The following is a 14,817-nucleotide window of genomic DNA, read 5'->3' as shown; positions in this document are numbered from 1 at the left end:
CGCATACTTATTTCCATAATCCCATTTCCCCTTATAATTTAGTTAGTAAATACTCTCAATCATTCCAATTATGAATTTTGATTTCCCACTTCCACAAAGTAAATGCGCTATTAATTGATTTTCCATTATTAGCTCATGTGAGTAGTTATTTAGAAACGAAATTGAAAATTCTCTTGTTTGGCCTTATGTTTATTCACATCAAAATAATAATAATGAAATAATTCATGCATTAAATTAAAAAATAATAATTCATACAAAATTATAATAAGTATATATTAATCCATGTATTAAGTTAAAGAAAATTCAATCAAAATTATAATAAATATATAAGTATATTTTTAGATTTAAAATTTTTCAATTAAAAATAATTAAAAAAGCCACGTGTTGGTGGATACCCATGCGGGTATTCACCAGGTATTTAGGTAATACCAAAATCACCTACAACCTAGTGCGGTTTTTAATTTATAATAGCAAACCCGCATGCAACCTACAAAATTACCCGCGATTGAGAGGTTTTGGTGGGCGGATTTGGGTGGATTTGGGGGTACCATTGCCATCCCATTATCGTGTAAAAGGGTACGGTGTTCGGTTTGATTTTTGCCAAACTGAACTGAACCAAGATACTCGATTTAGTTCGGTTTGATTTAACTAGCAGACATCAAATGGTTTGGATTTAATGCACCGAACGGTTTATGTTCGGTTCGACTCCAAAACTGAACTAGATGCACAAACCGCTCAGTTCATGCAATTGTGTTTTGTCTTTACAATTTGATCCGATCCTACTTTTGGCTCGACTGACCCAACCCTAATTTTTTGGGATTTAACTCGAATATTCGAGTCTTGAGTCGGGTTCGGACCAAAATTTTTAGGTCCGAACACATTTCGGGTTAGGGTCGGGCTTAAGCTGACCCGACCCGACCCTATTTCAAAAAAAAAAAAAACTTACATTTTTTAAACACGCACGCAACACAGATCAGTGTATCTGCAATTCTACATCACACTCGCACGCTTCACTCTTCAGTAAATCAGTACACCACATACACTTACACAAATTCACAATGCACAAAAGCAATCAGTGACAAAACCCTAAGTCAGCCACTCAGCCGCCATCCCATCAGCCAGCATCGTGACCGTCAGCCACACGCCAGCCAACGACCATCCAATCAGTCGCGAACTGTCTCCACTCTCCATTTATCTCCCTCTCGCCTGCTACCTGCAACCTGCTCCATCTCCAATCGCAATCAGCTGCACGACGCTGCGACGTGAACCAGCCGCCCTTTGTCGTCGTCCTGCCGCGTCCGCCTGCCAGCCAACGCACACGTTCAGCTACGCACATGTTCTGTCGCCGGCATTAGCTATTTAGCTTTGGTAATTTTAATTTCACAAATATTAATTAATGTTTTTCATTGAAGCTTATAATTGAATTTATAATTTTAGCTAAATATATTTATGTTAATTAATTAATTATGTAGTTCCTGTAAATATTATATTGTGCCTAAATATAAGGTTTATTTAATTATTATGTTGTAATTGTAAATTAAGTTTAATCATATCTTAAATTTATAATTTCATAAATATTGATTAATTTTTTTCATTTAAGCTTATAAATTAATTTATAATTTTAGCTAAATTAATTTATAATTAATTATTGAATTAAGGCACATGCATAGGAGAAAATATTAAAATAACATGAATATAAAATAAAGTATTAAAAAATAATTTAACGTTAAAATAAATATGGTCCTAATTGCCGGTTCTATGAAAATTATTTTGGTAGGGTCGGGTCGGGCCCGACGTAATTGTGTTTTGGGGGGGGAGGGGGGGGAAGCGGCCCTGCTCTAAGTCCCCAAATGACGGAACATAAATTCCCAACTCTTTAACTCCACCACTAACTACTAAGCAGCTCTCCAGTGGCAGCCTCTATCCCTCTGCCTCACCAGCCCCTCTCCGTCAAGTCTCAGGAGCACGCATACCCGCAGCAGCAGCTCACGAAGCAGCAGCCCAGCACGGCAGCACCAGGCCACCAGCAGCCCCTCTCTACACGTGCTCAGTCTCTCTCTCCGTCTTCGGTCACTTTCTCACCCTCCGGTCTCAACTTTTGCCGTCGCAGCATCTTCAGTTGTTCACATCGCGCCAGCCGCCGGAGACAGTGAGTTTAGCCTTCTTTTTTTACTTATTATGTTTTAATTTTTTATTAATTTTTTTCCTGAGTTAAATTAGTCAAATTAATTACTCTTTTGAGCTGTGATTAATAATTTGATTAATAATTAAATTAGTCAAATTAATGCAAACCAAGATTGTGTCACCACCTTGGCTTTTTATTTGCTTTAAATTTGGCTCCAGCGTCTTACAGACAACCCAATGGGGTTGAAAATTAGTTTGATAGTTTCTGTTGGTCCCCAGTGTGGAAATTGCAATTCAATGAGGGCCATGTTGATTGATTTCTAGTACTGTACTGTTTTCCATTATTGCTTACTTTCTGTGTCCTTATGCTGCTGTCAATGTGAAGCAAATTTTTTGGGTTCCTGAGATGATAGTTTGTGACAATTTTATCTTTTTTACATGTAGTTTAGGGCAATATTTTGACTGGTTGGATTAGATAATCTACTTTTCCCTGATTGAAGTCTAACTTATCAACTTGATGACATTTGGGTCCCTTCTTTTGGAGCATATGCATATATCTCCATAGCTACCATTTCCTGTATTTGGGGAAAATGCAAAAAGGGTTAGTTTGTGTTATTGCAATTTGCATAATGATTTTTAGTGTAGAAAATTAGAAATATGTGAAGTTTCTTTTTGTAATTTGTTACAGTCTAAATGGTTACTTCTAGAGAAAATAGAGAACTAAACTGAACTGAACCAGAAATATTTTGGTTCTGTTCTACTGTTCGGTTCGGCTTCAGCTGTCATTATTTAAAACGCATGGGTTTCGGTTAGGTTCGGAACTGCCCAATTACATAAAATACTCATACTGCCGATACTAAGGTTGAAACCTGATAGCATCCTGAACTGAAATTGACAACAGGACTTTCAATCTGAAATGATCTGAAATTTAAATCCGATCCGAATTTGGGGTTTGAGCTACGAACCCGATTGCATTGAATTCTCCAACATGAATGGGTTGGAATCCAAACCGAAACCTGAACATCCCGAACTGAAACCCGATTCGCCCACCCTACCAAAAGAATTGGAGGAAATTAAATTCAACGATTAGCGGGAAAAAAAACTAGTAAACATAATTGATTTCACTCAAATAATCATATCTGATCCGAACCGAAGTGAACAGTTTGGATCGGAAGCTAAATAAAATGATAAAAGAAAATAAAGAAACAAAATCTTAAAAATTAAAAGTAAATCACCTAATTGCCAATTGCTATCTCGGCTCACTGAAAACCCAAACATACAACACTAAGTTGGTCCAAAATCAGTCCAATCTCAATTACCACCAGCACCACAACCAAGCCACTGTGCCAACACCAAGCACAGGCAGCTCCATCTGAAATGATCTGAAATTTAAATCCGAACCGAATTTTGGGTTTGAGCTATGAACCCGATTGCATTGAATTCTCCAACATGAATGGGTTGAAACCCAAACCGAAACCTGAACAACCCGGATTGAAACCCGATTTGCCCACCCTACCAAAAGGATTGGAGGAAATTAAATTCAACGATTAGTAGGAAAAAAACTAGTAAAAATAATTGATTTCAATCAAATAATCGGATCTGATGCGAACCGAAGTGAACAGTTCGGATCGGAAGCTAAATAAAATGATAAAAGAAAATAAAGAAGCAAAATCTTAAAAATTTAAAGCAAATCACCTAATTGCCAATTGCTATCTTGGCTCAGTGAAACCCAAACACATACAACACTAAGTTGGTCCAAAATCAGTCCAATCTCAATTATCACCAGCACCACAACAAGCCACTGTGCCAACACCAAGCACAGGCAGCTCCATCACAACTGTGAATGCTCCGGCTCAGCTCAACCAAGTCTTGAAATAGGGACTCGAAAGATAAATAGCTAGGGTTTACTTAGTTCTGGGTCAACTCGGCCCACCTTCGTTTTTATTAGATCACCAATCAGAGATTTTGATGTCTCGATTTTGAAAAGCTTTTATAAGCAATTTGTGGGGGACAGAAAATGAAATAAGATGTTTCTTGTTTGTGAATTGAACTGAGAAAACTAAAGTGAAACTGAACTGTGAGTGGTCCATTGAAGCGGAGAAATGGAAATGTCGTATCCATCAACTCCTCGCTGGAACATCGAGCGTCCTTTCCTTACTGGCCGCTTCCACCAGGTCAGGAATCAATTTTCACTAATAATGAGCTGTCACATTATGATTGGTTGCTACACTTTCATTTTTCATTAATGCAGGAAACTAAAGCTGCCTCTCGTTTTGCCGATTCCTTCAGGTAATTTTATTATAAGGAGGTGCACTTTCTTTTTCCCATAAAATTTTGGTTTAAATTAATAAAATATTTTATTTATTATTTATCTTGTATTCTTTGGAGCAGTAACAATGGAGCTGAAATGGCCATAGGCTGTTATGACGCTGGAGTGCAGGTAATTCTTGGTAATGAAATGATTTTTTATAATTTATTTTATTGTAGATTAATTGCCAGCTCATGTTAAAAAAAGGAAACAAAACTGCAGGAACTTCTTGTGATAGATGATTTGCTCTCAGCTTTGGTTGGAATTGAGGGACGATACATTTCGATTAAACGAAGAGTTAATCATGTTCATGGAAATGATACTTATGATTCTACTGTTACTTTTCAAGTCGATGCGTCCATGGATTTAGCTCTCCAAGTAAATACAAGAGTTATTTGTAATTTAATGAATGTAGCTGATGTGGCAGATGATGTTGGGATGTGCCATGAAGTGCAATGGTGGGTGATGACAAGATAGAGAACAAACTAATACATTGCACTTCATGATAGGGCCACGTTATCTGCCTCATCAGGTGGGATAGTGCTATTGTCTAACATTTTATTCGAGGAAGAGACGAGAAATTTTTGTGTTGCTTGGCGATGTAGGAAATGGCGAAACGGATATTTCCATTGTGTGAGAGCTTTGTTTTGACTGAGCAGTTTGTTGAGTCGAGATCTCAGTTTAAGAATGGCTTAGTTAATCATGCCTTTGCTGCCAGTCTCAGGGCTTTACTTCTCGTAATTTCCTTTTTTTTTCCCCTTTCAATTAATTGGATTTTTTTAATACATAAATTTTAATCACTTTTATGAAATATGTTACGTTGTTTATCAGGATTATGAGGCTATGGTAGCACAGCTTGAACACCAGTTTAGGCTTGGGAGACTTTCCATACAAGGATTGTGGTTTTACTGTCAGGTGTGTTTAGCTTGTTTTCAATGGATAGACCCTTTTTATTTTTTGGATTTCTGCTCAAATTTTCCTACCATGTTACGCAGCCCATGCTGGGGTCCATGCAAGCAGTATCAGCTGTGATACACAAGGCTTCAGCTAATAATTTTACAGGTTCTGCAGTTCTAAACCTTTTGCAAAGTCAGGTGAAAAACCTATTGACTAGCTTTCATTGCTGTTCTGCACTTGTGAGTTTGTTGTTTTCTTATTTTTTGGGTACTATTTGTTTCATCTGTAACTGATGTGGCTTTTATTGTATCCAGGCTAAAGCTATGGCCGGAGATAATACAGTTCGGTCATTGCTAGAAAAGATGACACAGTGTGCGAGCAATGCATATCTGGGCATATTAGAAAGGTATGTTTTGCCAGCCCATTACTATCATAATAGTTTCCTTGTAGGCATTCTAAAGGTTTTGCCTCATTCTGCTTTCAGACGCTTCTACTTTATGGATAGCCAACTTTACATTTTGCTTTAATAGCCTGTTATCCTGTTAAATCAGCATCTCTATTTCTAATTTAAGTTGCAGGTCTTACCTTCTCAGAATGAACAGCATTTTACAACTAGTTTTATCTCTTACCAGGAGTATCTATGCCTTTGAGCATCCAATTCTGTCTTTTTGCTATGTATTTTTGTGATTCACTCTTGTTCGTCCTCACTGAAGTTTAAATCACTAAAAATTTCAGGTGGGTCTATGAAGGAGTGATTGATGATCCTTATGGTGAGTTTTTCATTGCTGAGGACAAATCTCTCCTGAAGGTATGTTGAATTTGTTGTAATTGTGAATGAATTATACTTTTTGCTTTAAATAATCACAGTTAGTTTCTTTATTAGGAAAGTCTCACTCAGGATTATGATGCTAAGTACTGGAGGCAACGTTACAGCCTCAAGGATGGGATTCCAAGCTTCCTTGCAAATATAGCTGGTAAAATTTTGACCACGGGAAAATATCTAAATGTCATGAGAGAATGTGGTCACAGTGCTCAGGTTTTGTTTCTACCCACTATTCAATGTTACCGTGTTGCTTTCACAAAGGATTGTTTTTGTTCCCCTTTTCTCCTTGTGATTGCATTAGTACTTGTTGATGGGAGCATTATTGATAGGTCCCTACATCAGAGAATTCAAAGTTATTGAGTTTTGGCTCTAACCATCATTATCTGGAGTGTGTAAAAGTTGCATATGAATTTGCCAGTGGTGAACTCTTAAATCTTATCAAAGAAAGGGTAAGGATCAACAAATCATTACCGAATGGCAAATGTGTTTATTTCAGTGTGTTTAGTTCTCCTTATGTAACCGTCACTCTTGGCCTTAGTATCATGATACCCATTGTAATGATTTTTCCTATTCTTATTGTAGTATGATCTAATGGGAAAGCTACGGTCTATAAAGCGTTATCTACTTCTCGATCAGGTAAATTTATCTTTTAATCAGTAAACTTGTGGAAAAATTAATTATGTTCTGCCTGTTGTTGGATATAGGCCCCTAAGTTGAATTTTTGAATGAAATTGGACAGCTTTTTACTCATTACTTGATTTTAATATGATATTAAGACTATTATGTGCCAAAGATCAGACATATGACTTAGCAATTAGCATGGTGCTGGAAGCCCTAATGAAGGGGCTGTTGATCATTAGAGCAGTTGCCTAGTTTCCTGGAAGCACCAATGCAGATTGAACTTTTATGTTTTGTTCGTCGAATATTGGATGTTATATGCTACAGAATTTGATTACTTGATGGGGCTTTTTCCCACTATTTTTTAATAAGAAACTATAGAGTGTATTAACTGTCAAAGAAAAAAGAGTTACATAAAAAAAAAACCCCAAGAGGGTAGTTAGATTGCACTCTGGTTCTGGTGTTATGTCCGTATATGGGTAGGCTCTGTAGTCAGGCTTATGCCAGTTTCACCCAGGGTTTAAGCAGTGATTTATTCGTTCAAAATGCTTTGTTACATACATCAGTTTATCATTTCATTAATCGTATCTAAGATTTTAATATTGCCTGGTAGTTTCAATCCATAAACTATAGCACTGTAGCCTGTCTACCTTTTAGTGATTCAGTAAATATAAAGTCTGATCAGGACACCAGAGGGTGGAAAGCCAATATCATCATTTGTTTTCCTTTTTCATAAAGGGTGGAAGCATTGAGGTTCTCTGCAATGGCCTTCTCAGTCACACCTTTCTTGTTATGCCCGGAGGAGATTATCTTTTTGGTTGCTATCATTTTTTGTCAATCAATTGTAGTAATCTTTTATTTTTTCAGGGTGATTTTTTGGTTCATTTTATGGATATAGCTCGTGAGGAACTCATGAAACAGCTTGATGAGATTACTGTGGAAAAACTGCAGGTTTCCTCCACTCTCTTACTACCATATCAAGAGCATAACATCTCTATGTTTTTAATAAGTTAAAATATTGCCTAAAATAAGAAATTCGTAGACCTGGGTATAAATGACAGGTCTTAATGTATACTTTATTTTTTTTGGGGGATATGTAGTCTCTGCTAGACATTGCTCTGCGTTCCACTGCTGCAGCAGCAGATCCTTGTCATGAGGACCTAACATGTTCTGTCGTAAGTGACTAGCTCTAGCTGAAACTTTCAAATAAAATTTGCATTATATCATATGCAAGTGTGCAACCTTTTTGCTGCCAGGAGAGATCATCCTTGCTTAAAAGAATGGCCACACTCAAATTTGTTGAAATTAAGACTTCCTCTGATGGCGTGGATTTAGAGCAGCCAGTGAGCATTACTGGTCTTGAGACGTTTTCTTTAAGCTACAAGGTCTGTTCTTTTTCTTTCCCCTTTGAATATTTTCTCTTGGTTGAAGTAATGAAGTACATAGATTGTTAGAACATAATGCATATAATTTTGGTTATCTTCAAGCGAAACTACTTTCTGCCTTTAATTACTTGCAAATTTGTTGGTGATACTACTTTATATCAATTTGATTGTACAATATTTACAATATTTATTTTATTGTTAAATATTAGGCTATTGTCAATAATTTTTGTGTTTGGCTTGTTTATCAGGTCCAGTGGCCATTATCTATTGTTATATCAAGAAAAGCCCTAACAAAGTATCAGATGGTTTTTCGCTTACTTTTTCACTGTAAACATGTAGAGCGCCAGCTGTGTGGGGCTTGGCAAGTGCACCAAGTATGCGCTGCAATTTTTCTTATCTGGCCTGGATATTTTTTCTTGCCTTTTTGGGGCTTCTAATCCAGTTTCATTTTATCTGCGCAGGGAGCTCGTGCCTTTAACGCAAGTGGAACTGCTATCTCTAGATCATCTCTGCTCTGCCGCAGCATGCTTAAGTTTATTAATAGCCTTCTTCATTATTTGACATTTGAGGCATGTTTTATCTTTATCATCAATAGGAGTTTTCTTTAGAATACTGTCTGTTTTGGCCTTCCTAGCGTTCCAGTGCTTGTTCCCCCTATAAGCTCATTTTGGCCTTACCCCCCTTTATGCTCAAAATTTTGTTTCTCCTTTAATGATTAGATACTCAGTGTTCTACTCCAAACCCATTGGTTTCAGGTTCTTGAACCCAATTGGCATGTGATGCATAATAGACTTCAAACTGCAAAGAGCATAGATGAGGTAGGGCTTTATCAATTTGTTTTACTTGAATGACCTACGAATTTTCTGTCTTACATGTCTCCTCCTGAAACAGGTCATACAACATCATGATTTTTTCCTTGACAAGTGTCTCAGAGAATGCTTGCTTCATTTGCCTGATCTTCTCAAGGTTTGTTTTTGATCATATGCTTTTTAATTCTTTAATATCAACCTAGATTCCTTATTGAGTAAATGGAAGGAACAGATGGTCATGGATGCTGGATTAGAATATGTGAGGCAGGACAGAAGAATGTGGAAGATGTTGAGCTAATAGATCTCAATTGAAAAGCAGAACGAACAACTAGAAGAAATAGGCAATGGAAGTGACTACCTAACAGATATGTTTTTGGGAAAAGTAGTTGCATTCTGATAATACCCACTCCATTACATTCTTGGATGTAGGAGTCTTCGAGAATAATTTCCATCTTTCTTCTAATCCTTAATGTACGCTATTCGCATATGCTTGTGGATGTTTTAAAGCTAATATTAAAGTTGAGGATCATCGGGGCCTCTGAAATGTGTACATTCAGTCAAGTCCAAACTGTTTGCAGATATAAAATCAAATATGTTATTCATTGTTCAAATTTTAACTACTTTTGACCTGCAAGCCAGTTTTATGTTTGACAAACATAAGTGAATTAATTTTAAAATATTCCTGTGAAATGGAAAATTTTTAGGACTTTACAAAACCACATTTGAGAAGAATCATGATTGAAGAGGCTTAGAATATGTTTCCAGTTAGTGTGGTTTGTCGAGTTAACACTTATGATGCTTTCCAAATGCAGAAGGTGGAGAGGCTGAAATCATTGTGCCTGCAGTATGCGGCCGCAACTCAGTGGTTGATATCATCTTCTATTGACCTTCCCAAGCTAGAGGAACCATCTGATGGTTTTTCTGGGTCAGAAAAGTTCAAGCGATTGAAGTTAAGAAGCCTGTCTCAGGTACAAAAAGTTATGATCAGAGATGCAACAGTCACTGAATCAATCCTGTAAGTGGCTGCAGAACACTCAAACACTGACACACAAGCTACTCTTTTAAATTGCTGTCTTATTTGCATTAACATATTGCAGCAAATTTGAGAGGGAATTCAATAATGAGCTTCAGAGTTTGGGACCAATTTTGAGCAGTAGTTCCCAAGCAGAACCATATTTGACCCACCTTGCACAGTTGGTTCTTGGCGTTGGTTTTGACAAATGAATCAGATTTTTATTACTCCACTCTAATTTTATGATGCTGCTGCCGATAAATGAGTTGTAAATGCACCTGCCACATGGTTGGTTACATGAGGGTTGCCTTGTGTATGTTTTATCCGTCTCTCTGTCTCTCCCTTTTTTATTTTTACTTTTTTTGAGTGCCTGCTTCCTTTCATCTGTTCTGGTTGTGATTGTTGAAAAGAAACACAAAGTTTGAGTCGCTTAAGCTCGTATTGAGATTTTGGCAGTTTGGTGAAACGGCTTCAGTTGCACTTGGTCAAAACAGTCATCATATGGCATGTGTATGAATGTAACGTGCTTGAAGGTTGTAGCCAATTGATATGTTAGTGAAATTAATTGTACTTTTGTTTTTCAGTTTTGAAGTTTCTTTGCCTTTGGCATTTATGAATGATGAGTTGATTCCTAGTGAGATTTCAATTCTGATTCAAAGCAATTTGACGCCTCAAGACGTGCTAAACTTTTTGGACACTGCAGCATATTATGATCAAAGGTAATTCAGATCATTACACACACTTATCATATTCAGAAGAAAGATGTGAATGACAAAAGGGAAAAAAAGGAGTAAAAGTGAGACACGATTCATTTTACTAAAATGTAAGAATAAGCTTGTAAGAACCTAAAATTCAATAATTTTTACACTACTTTGAGTAGTACTTTCCATCATTTAGATTAGTGGTTTATCTTCTATTAAAATTAAATGTGATAGATGACATGAACTTTTAATAAAATGTAACTAATAAATTTTCTGTCTCATAGTTTTGCTTTCGCCATTACACTTTCCAAAAATTTCTCTTTTCTTGTCCTATATTTTGCCCTCTTTCTTATTCAATGTTTCATTATTTTCTCTCTCCACAACATTCTCTACCTTTGGACGAGAACTAACAAAAGATCAATTAATTAACAGTTATTGAGGATAATAGATTATTAGATGGTAAGACTTCATCATTAACAGCATTATAGTTTTTTTTTTTAAATAACAACATTATAACTAATCATTTGAACAGAACTATTAATCAAAATAATAACGTTACATGTCTCAAATCTTAATCCCAAAACACATCTCAAATGACATGGCCACTTATGTAGCATCCCACTTAAAAACTTCTTAAAAGTTAAAATAGACACTTCAACTATAATTTATTTAAATCTTTTCCCTTCACAATTATATGTCCTTTCAATCGAGGGTTTTTGGAGCTGCCAACTAAGCAAGCAAAAAAAGGAAGTTCAGAAAAAAAATACAATTTCTTCTCAATCAGGGCATCAGGTTTTCAATTTCTACCAAACTATTTTAGTATCGCTCAATAATCAACAATGTTGGACTTTTAAAAAAATCGTTTTCTATTATTTTCGGATATCGTTTTCTATTTTCAATTCTCTTAATAGTGCTGTGCTATCTATTTTTGTGTAAATACTTCAAATCAAAACTATAAAATCTTAAATTTAAATGATGGGCCTGGGCCTAGCAGCCTAGCACAAGGCTTTTTAATTGAGCCCGGCCTCAACGCTCTTAGTTATTATTAATTATTGTTATTATTATTTTTATTAATATTACCATTATTAACAATTGATTATAATAATAATAATTATTATTATTACTATTATTATTAACTTTATTATTTTAGTTATCATTATTTTATTAATAATATTATTAATAATTTTATTTTTTAATTAATAAAAATTATATTATTTAATAATATAAATATTTTGATAAATTGATTCTCATTTTCATTTCTTATTTTTATTTATTTTATCAAATAAACATATTAATGATATTCTAACATATTCTCATTCCCATTTATTTTTACCAAATAAACATTAAAATCTCATTTTCATTCCAGCTCATTCTCATTTCCAACTTATTTTTATTTTACAAAATAAACGCACCGCTAAAGCCCGACCACTGGGGCAAAAGCTATGTTGAAAACGCTTGGGAAAAAAATTATGTATGGTATAATTAATACTCCACGCGTCTGTCTCTCACAACAGCAATGGCCTCCTCGACCAAACCCATTGTCATCTGCTTCATCTTCTTCTTATCCACTTTATCTTCCTATGTTTGTGCACGATCATCATCAGCAATTCCAAAGCCAAAGGCATGGCCTCTCCAATTCCACTCAATACTGTGGATGAATTACAACGGGTCTCTCGAAATGATCGATCTCTGGTACGACTGGTCCAACGGCAGAAACTTCAACATCATTCAAAGCCAGCTGGGCAAGCTGCTCTACGACCTCGAATGGAACAACGGCACTTCCTTCTTCTTCACGTTGGATTCTAACAAAGAGTGTAGAACTGCACAGCTTGAGGTTGGAATTCTGCGCCCTAATTGGCTGGATGGTGCTAAGTATCTGGGTCAAAGACACGTGGATGGCTTCCTTTGCAATGTCTGGGAAAAGGCTGACTTTATAGTCTATTATGAGGATGTCCTCACCAAAAGGCCTGTGCATTGGGTTTTTTACACTGGTATCACTCGCTCTTCGGAGCATTTTTTCTTACTTGTTTCAACCTTTTTTTTTTTTTTTTAATTTTACATGCATAAATAATCATATCATATAAGATTGAATAATTGATTATCAGCGTAATTCTCAAACTTCCTCTTCAATTTAGACTTTTTCGGATTTTGACGAGTAATTCTCTAAGCGAGGTGTTATAGTGGTGCATTGAACAACGATTCGATTCGAAGCCCAATACGGGCTCCGATTTCTTTCTAAGGAAATTATTTCTGTATCACCTTTTTTAATATATCTAATCATCTTAAAATTTTTACACATTCTTTGCACCATTTTACTTCTAAATTTTTACCGATCAATCACTTTAATATTAAAAATAATTATTTTACTCTTAAATAAATTAAAAAATTATTATATTCTATAAAATTTTAAAAATAAAAAAAAATTATAATTATAAAAAATTAACATCTTATTATTATAATTTCTATAGTTATAATTTTATTTATTTTTTGTAATTATATTAAATATAAGGAAATTTACAAAAATTAACATGGAGAGAGAAAAAATCACTATAGTTATTGTAAACTTTCCTATAATTAATATTAAAAAACTTTCTTACATGAATTAAATAAAATTATAATTAAAAAAATTAATATAATAATTTTTAAATCAAAATTATTATTATAAAAAATTAACATGTTGAATTTGAAATTTATTTATTTTAGTAAATTCAAGAATATTCTTGTAATTATAATTTTTTTTTAAAATTATAAAATAAAATGGTCTTTTAATTCATTTAGGGATAAAATAGTTATTTTTTAGTGTCAAAGTGATTTATTGATATAAATTTAAAAATAAAGATGGTGCAAATAACATGTTAAAATTTTGAGTTGATTAAATGTACATATGACAAAATAAAGATGGTGTAGAGATAATTTTCCTCTTTCCAATGTTGTTAATGATGGGAGTAGATTTTTATGAGCTAGACACGGTAGACTTTTTGGTTATACTAATGTATGCATTTAGATTCCCAGTGCATTAAGATTGGTTGTATACTGAATGTAACCATTTAAAATAAAAAATGATTTGTTATGTTGATCAACTTCTTAATATTAAACAAAACATAGCAAACATTCGAGTAGTGACATTTCCTAGACATAGTTTTGAATCACTGTTCCAGTACTACTCCTAGACATAGTTTTGAGTCACTTTTCGAGTCTTCCCGTGTGTGTGGGAGCATATTTTCTCCTTTGGGAGCAGATTTTTTTATTAGACTTTAAGCAGATTTTCTGATTAGACTTCAAGTTGGGGCAAGTTTCTAATACAATTATTAGTAAATTTGTGGAGTCCTATGTAATGTATTAATATGAAAAAGGAGAAATAGATTTTGCAAAATGAAACTATGAACTTGAACACCTAGCCTGCGAAAGTTCAACTAGTGTATCATTACAGTTACTACAATATTATAGCCATAGCTTTAACTGTACTCAATTTAATGCGAAACTTGTAACATGTAGCTATGCAGGAAGATATGCATGTAGCTATGCAGGAAGATATGCATGTAGCTATGCAGGAAGATATGTTTAACATTGTTGTATATTGAGGCGTAACTTCAATTGATCAATGATATAATTTCAAACGAAACCATGTATTGCAAATTCAATTTCTTTTGTATGTTGCTAGTGAAATAATTCTTTGTTGGTTGTTTTGACTATTTTACAGGGCGGCAGGCTCATGTGATAACATTTGAAGTTGGAGCAGTGCTTGAAGATGCAAAGTGGCAAGCCCCTGTTTACTGCTTCGATAAAACCAATGAACTAGAAGCCACCGTCACTGCTTCTCAGGGACGAGTGCTCGATGGGTTTTTTGAAGGTCCCAGGCAGCTCTGATTCTGAATCAATGTGAGTGGTGTTTCTAATATCATATGGCCAGCTTCCGTTAAATGTTAGAGCAAGACTGCTTCTTTATCACTTGCCTTCTGCTTTTTGTCATTCTTGCCATTAGATTATTTATCTGGAGTTACAGAAGCAATGTAAACAGGTATCTTCAACCTCCATGGCCTAAATCATCCATCTTTTAACAGATTACTGAAGGATAGTGTCATTTTTTAATGGTAAATAGTAGGGTTTATGAGAGAGCCAGAACATTGTAATTCAAAGTTG

The 14,817-nt window shown here is 34.9% G+C and overlaps 2 protein-coding genes across 5 annotated transcripts; both read left to right on the top strand.

The window, feature by feature from the left end:
• The first annotated feature begins 975 nt into the window (after window positions 1-975).
• Window positions 976-10,554, top strand: LOC18032268 (gamma-tubulin complex component 2). Of its 4 annotated transcripts, none has more exons than XR_002906413.1 (23): window positions 976-1,368; window positions 1,778-2,149; window positions 4,220-4,298; window positions 4,376-4,413; window positions 4,516-4,564; window positions 4,655-4,810; window positions 5,038-5,169; window positions 5,264-5,347; window positions 5,428-5,526; window positions 5,644-5,735; window positions 6,065-6,137; window positions 6,213-6,365; window positions 6,482-6,601; window positions 6,735-6,788; window positions 7,638-7,721; window positions 7,871-7,945; window positions 8,027-8,155; window positions 8,404-8,529; window positions 8,617-8,724; window positions 8,911-8,973; window positions 9,047-9,121; window positions 9,197-9,435; window positions 9,777-9,867. XR_002906413.1 is itself a non-coding variant. In XM_024188046.1 (23 exons), the coding sequence occupies exons 3-23, from the start codon at window positions 4,227-4,229 to the stop codon at window positions 10,186-10,188; spliced, it is 2,112 nt and encodes a 703-aa protein (XP_024043814.1). In that variant the 5' UTR covers window positions 977-1,368; window positions 1,904-2,149; window positions 4,220-4,226; the 3' UTR covers window positions 10,189-10,554. The 4 variants fall into 4 exon arrangements, 3 of the variants coding, with proteins under 3 accessions (XP_024043867.1, XP_024043814.1, XP_024043776.1); XM_024188046.1 differs by lacking the exon at window positions 9,197-9,435 and adding an exon at window positions 10,062-10,554 and having other exon boundaries at window positions 977-1,368; window positions 1,904-2,149; window positions 9,777-9,979; XM_024188008.1 differs by lacking the exon at window positions 9,197-9,435 and adding an exon at window positions 10,062-10,554 and having other exon boundaries at window positions 977-1,368; window positions 9,777-9,979.
• Window positions 10,555-12,138: 1,584 nt separating this feature from the next.
• On the top strand, window positions 12,139-14,747 carry LOC18033118 (uncharacterized protein At4g14100). The gene is made up of 2 exons (XM_006420759.2): window positions 12,139-12,668; window positions 14,378-14,747. The coding sequence occupies exons 1-2, from the start codon at window positions 12,194-12,196 to the stop codon at window positions 14,542-14,544; spliced, it is 642 nt and encodes a 213-aa protein (XP_006420822.1). The 5' UTR covers window positions 12,139-12,193; the 3' UTR covers window positions 14,545-14,747.
• The last annotated feature ends 70 nt before the right edge of the window (window positions 14,748-14,817 follow it).

Source organism: Citrus clementina, unplaced genomic scaffold (genome assembly GCF_000493195.1).
Source record: "Citrus clementina cultivar Clemenules unplaced genomic scaffold, Citrus_clementina_v1.0 scaffold_9, whole genome shotgun sequence".
NCBI classification, from domain to species: Eukaryota; Viridiplantae; Streptophyta; class Magnoliopsida; order Sapindales; family Rutaceae; genus Citrus; species Citrus x clementina.
The sequence above is the reverse complement of the archived record's forward strand: the minus strand, read 5'-3'. Positions and strand labels throughout refer to the sequence as shown.

Excerpts from the sequence above, each read along its gene's own strand:
- LOC18032268 (XM_024188046.1), top strand. The coding sequence starts at position 4,227 with ATGGAAATGTCGTATCCATCAACTCCTCGCTGGAACATCGAGCGTCCT. Across the intron at positions 4,299-4,375 it reads TTACTGGCCGCTTCCACCAG|GAAACTAAAGCTGCCTCTCG; the intron begins GTCAGGAATCAA and ends TCATTAATGCAG. Across the intron at positions 7,722-7,870 it reads TTACTGTGGAAAAACTGCAG|TCTCTGCTAGACATTGCTCT; the intron begins GTTTCCTCCACT and ends GGGGATATGTAG.
- LOC18033118 (XM_006420759.2), top strand. The coding sequence starts at position 12,194 with ATGGCCTCCTCGACCAAACCCATTGTCATCTGCTTCATCTTCTTCTTA. Across the intron at positions 12,669-14,377 it reads GCATTGGGTTTTTTACACTG|GGCGGCAGGCTCATGTGATA; the intron begins GTATCACTCGCT and ends ACTATTTTACAG.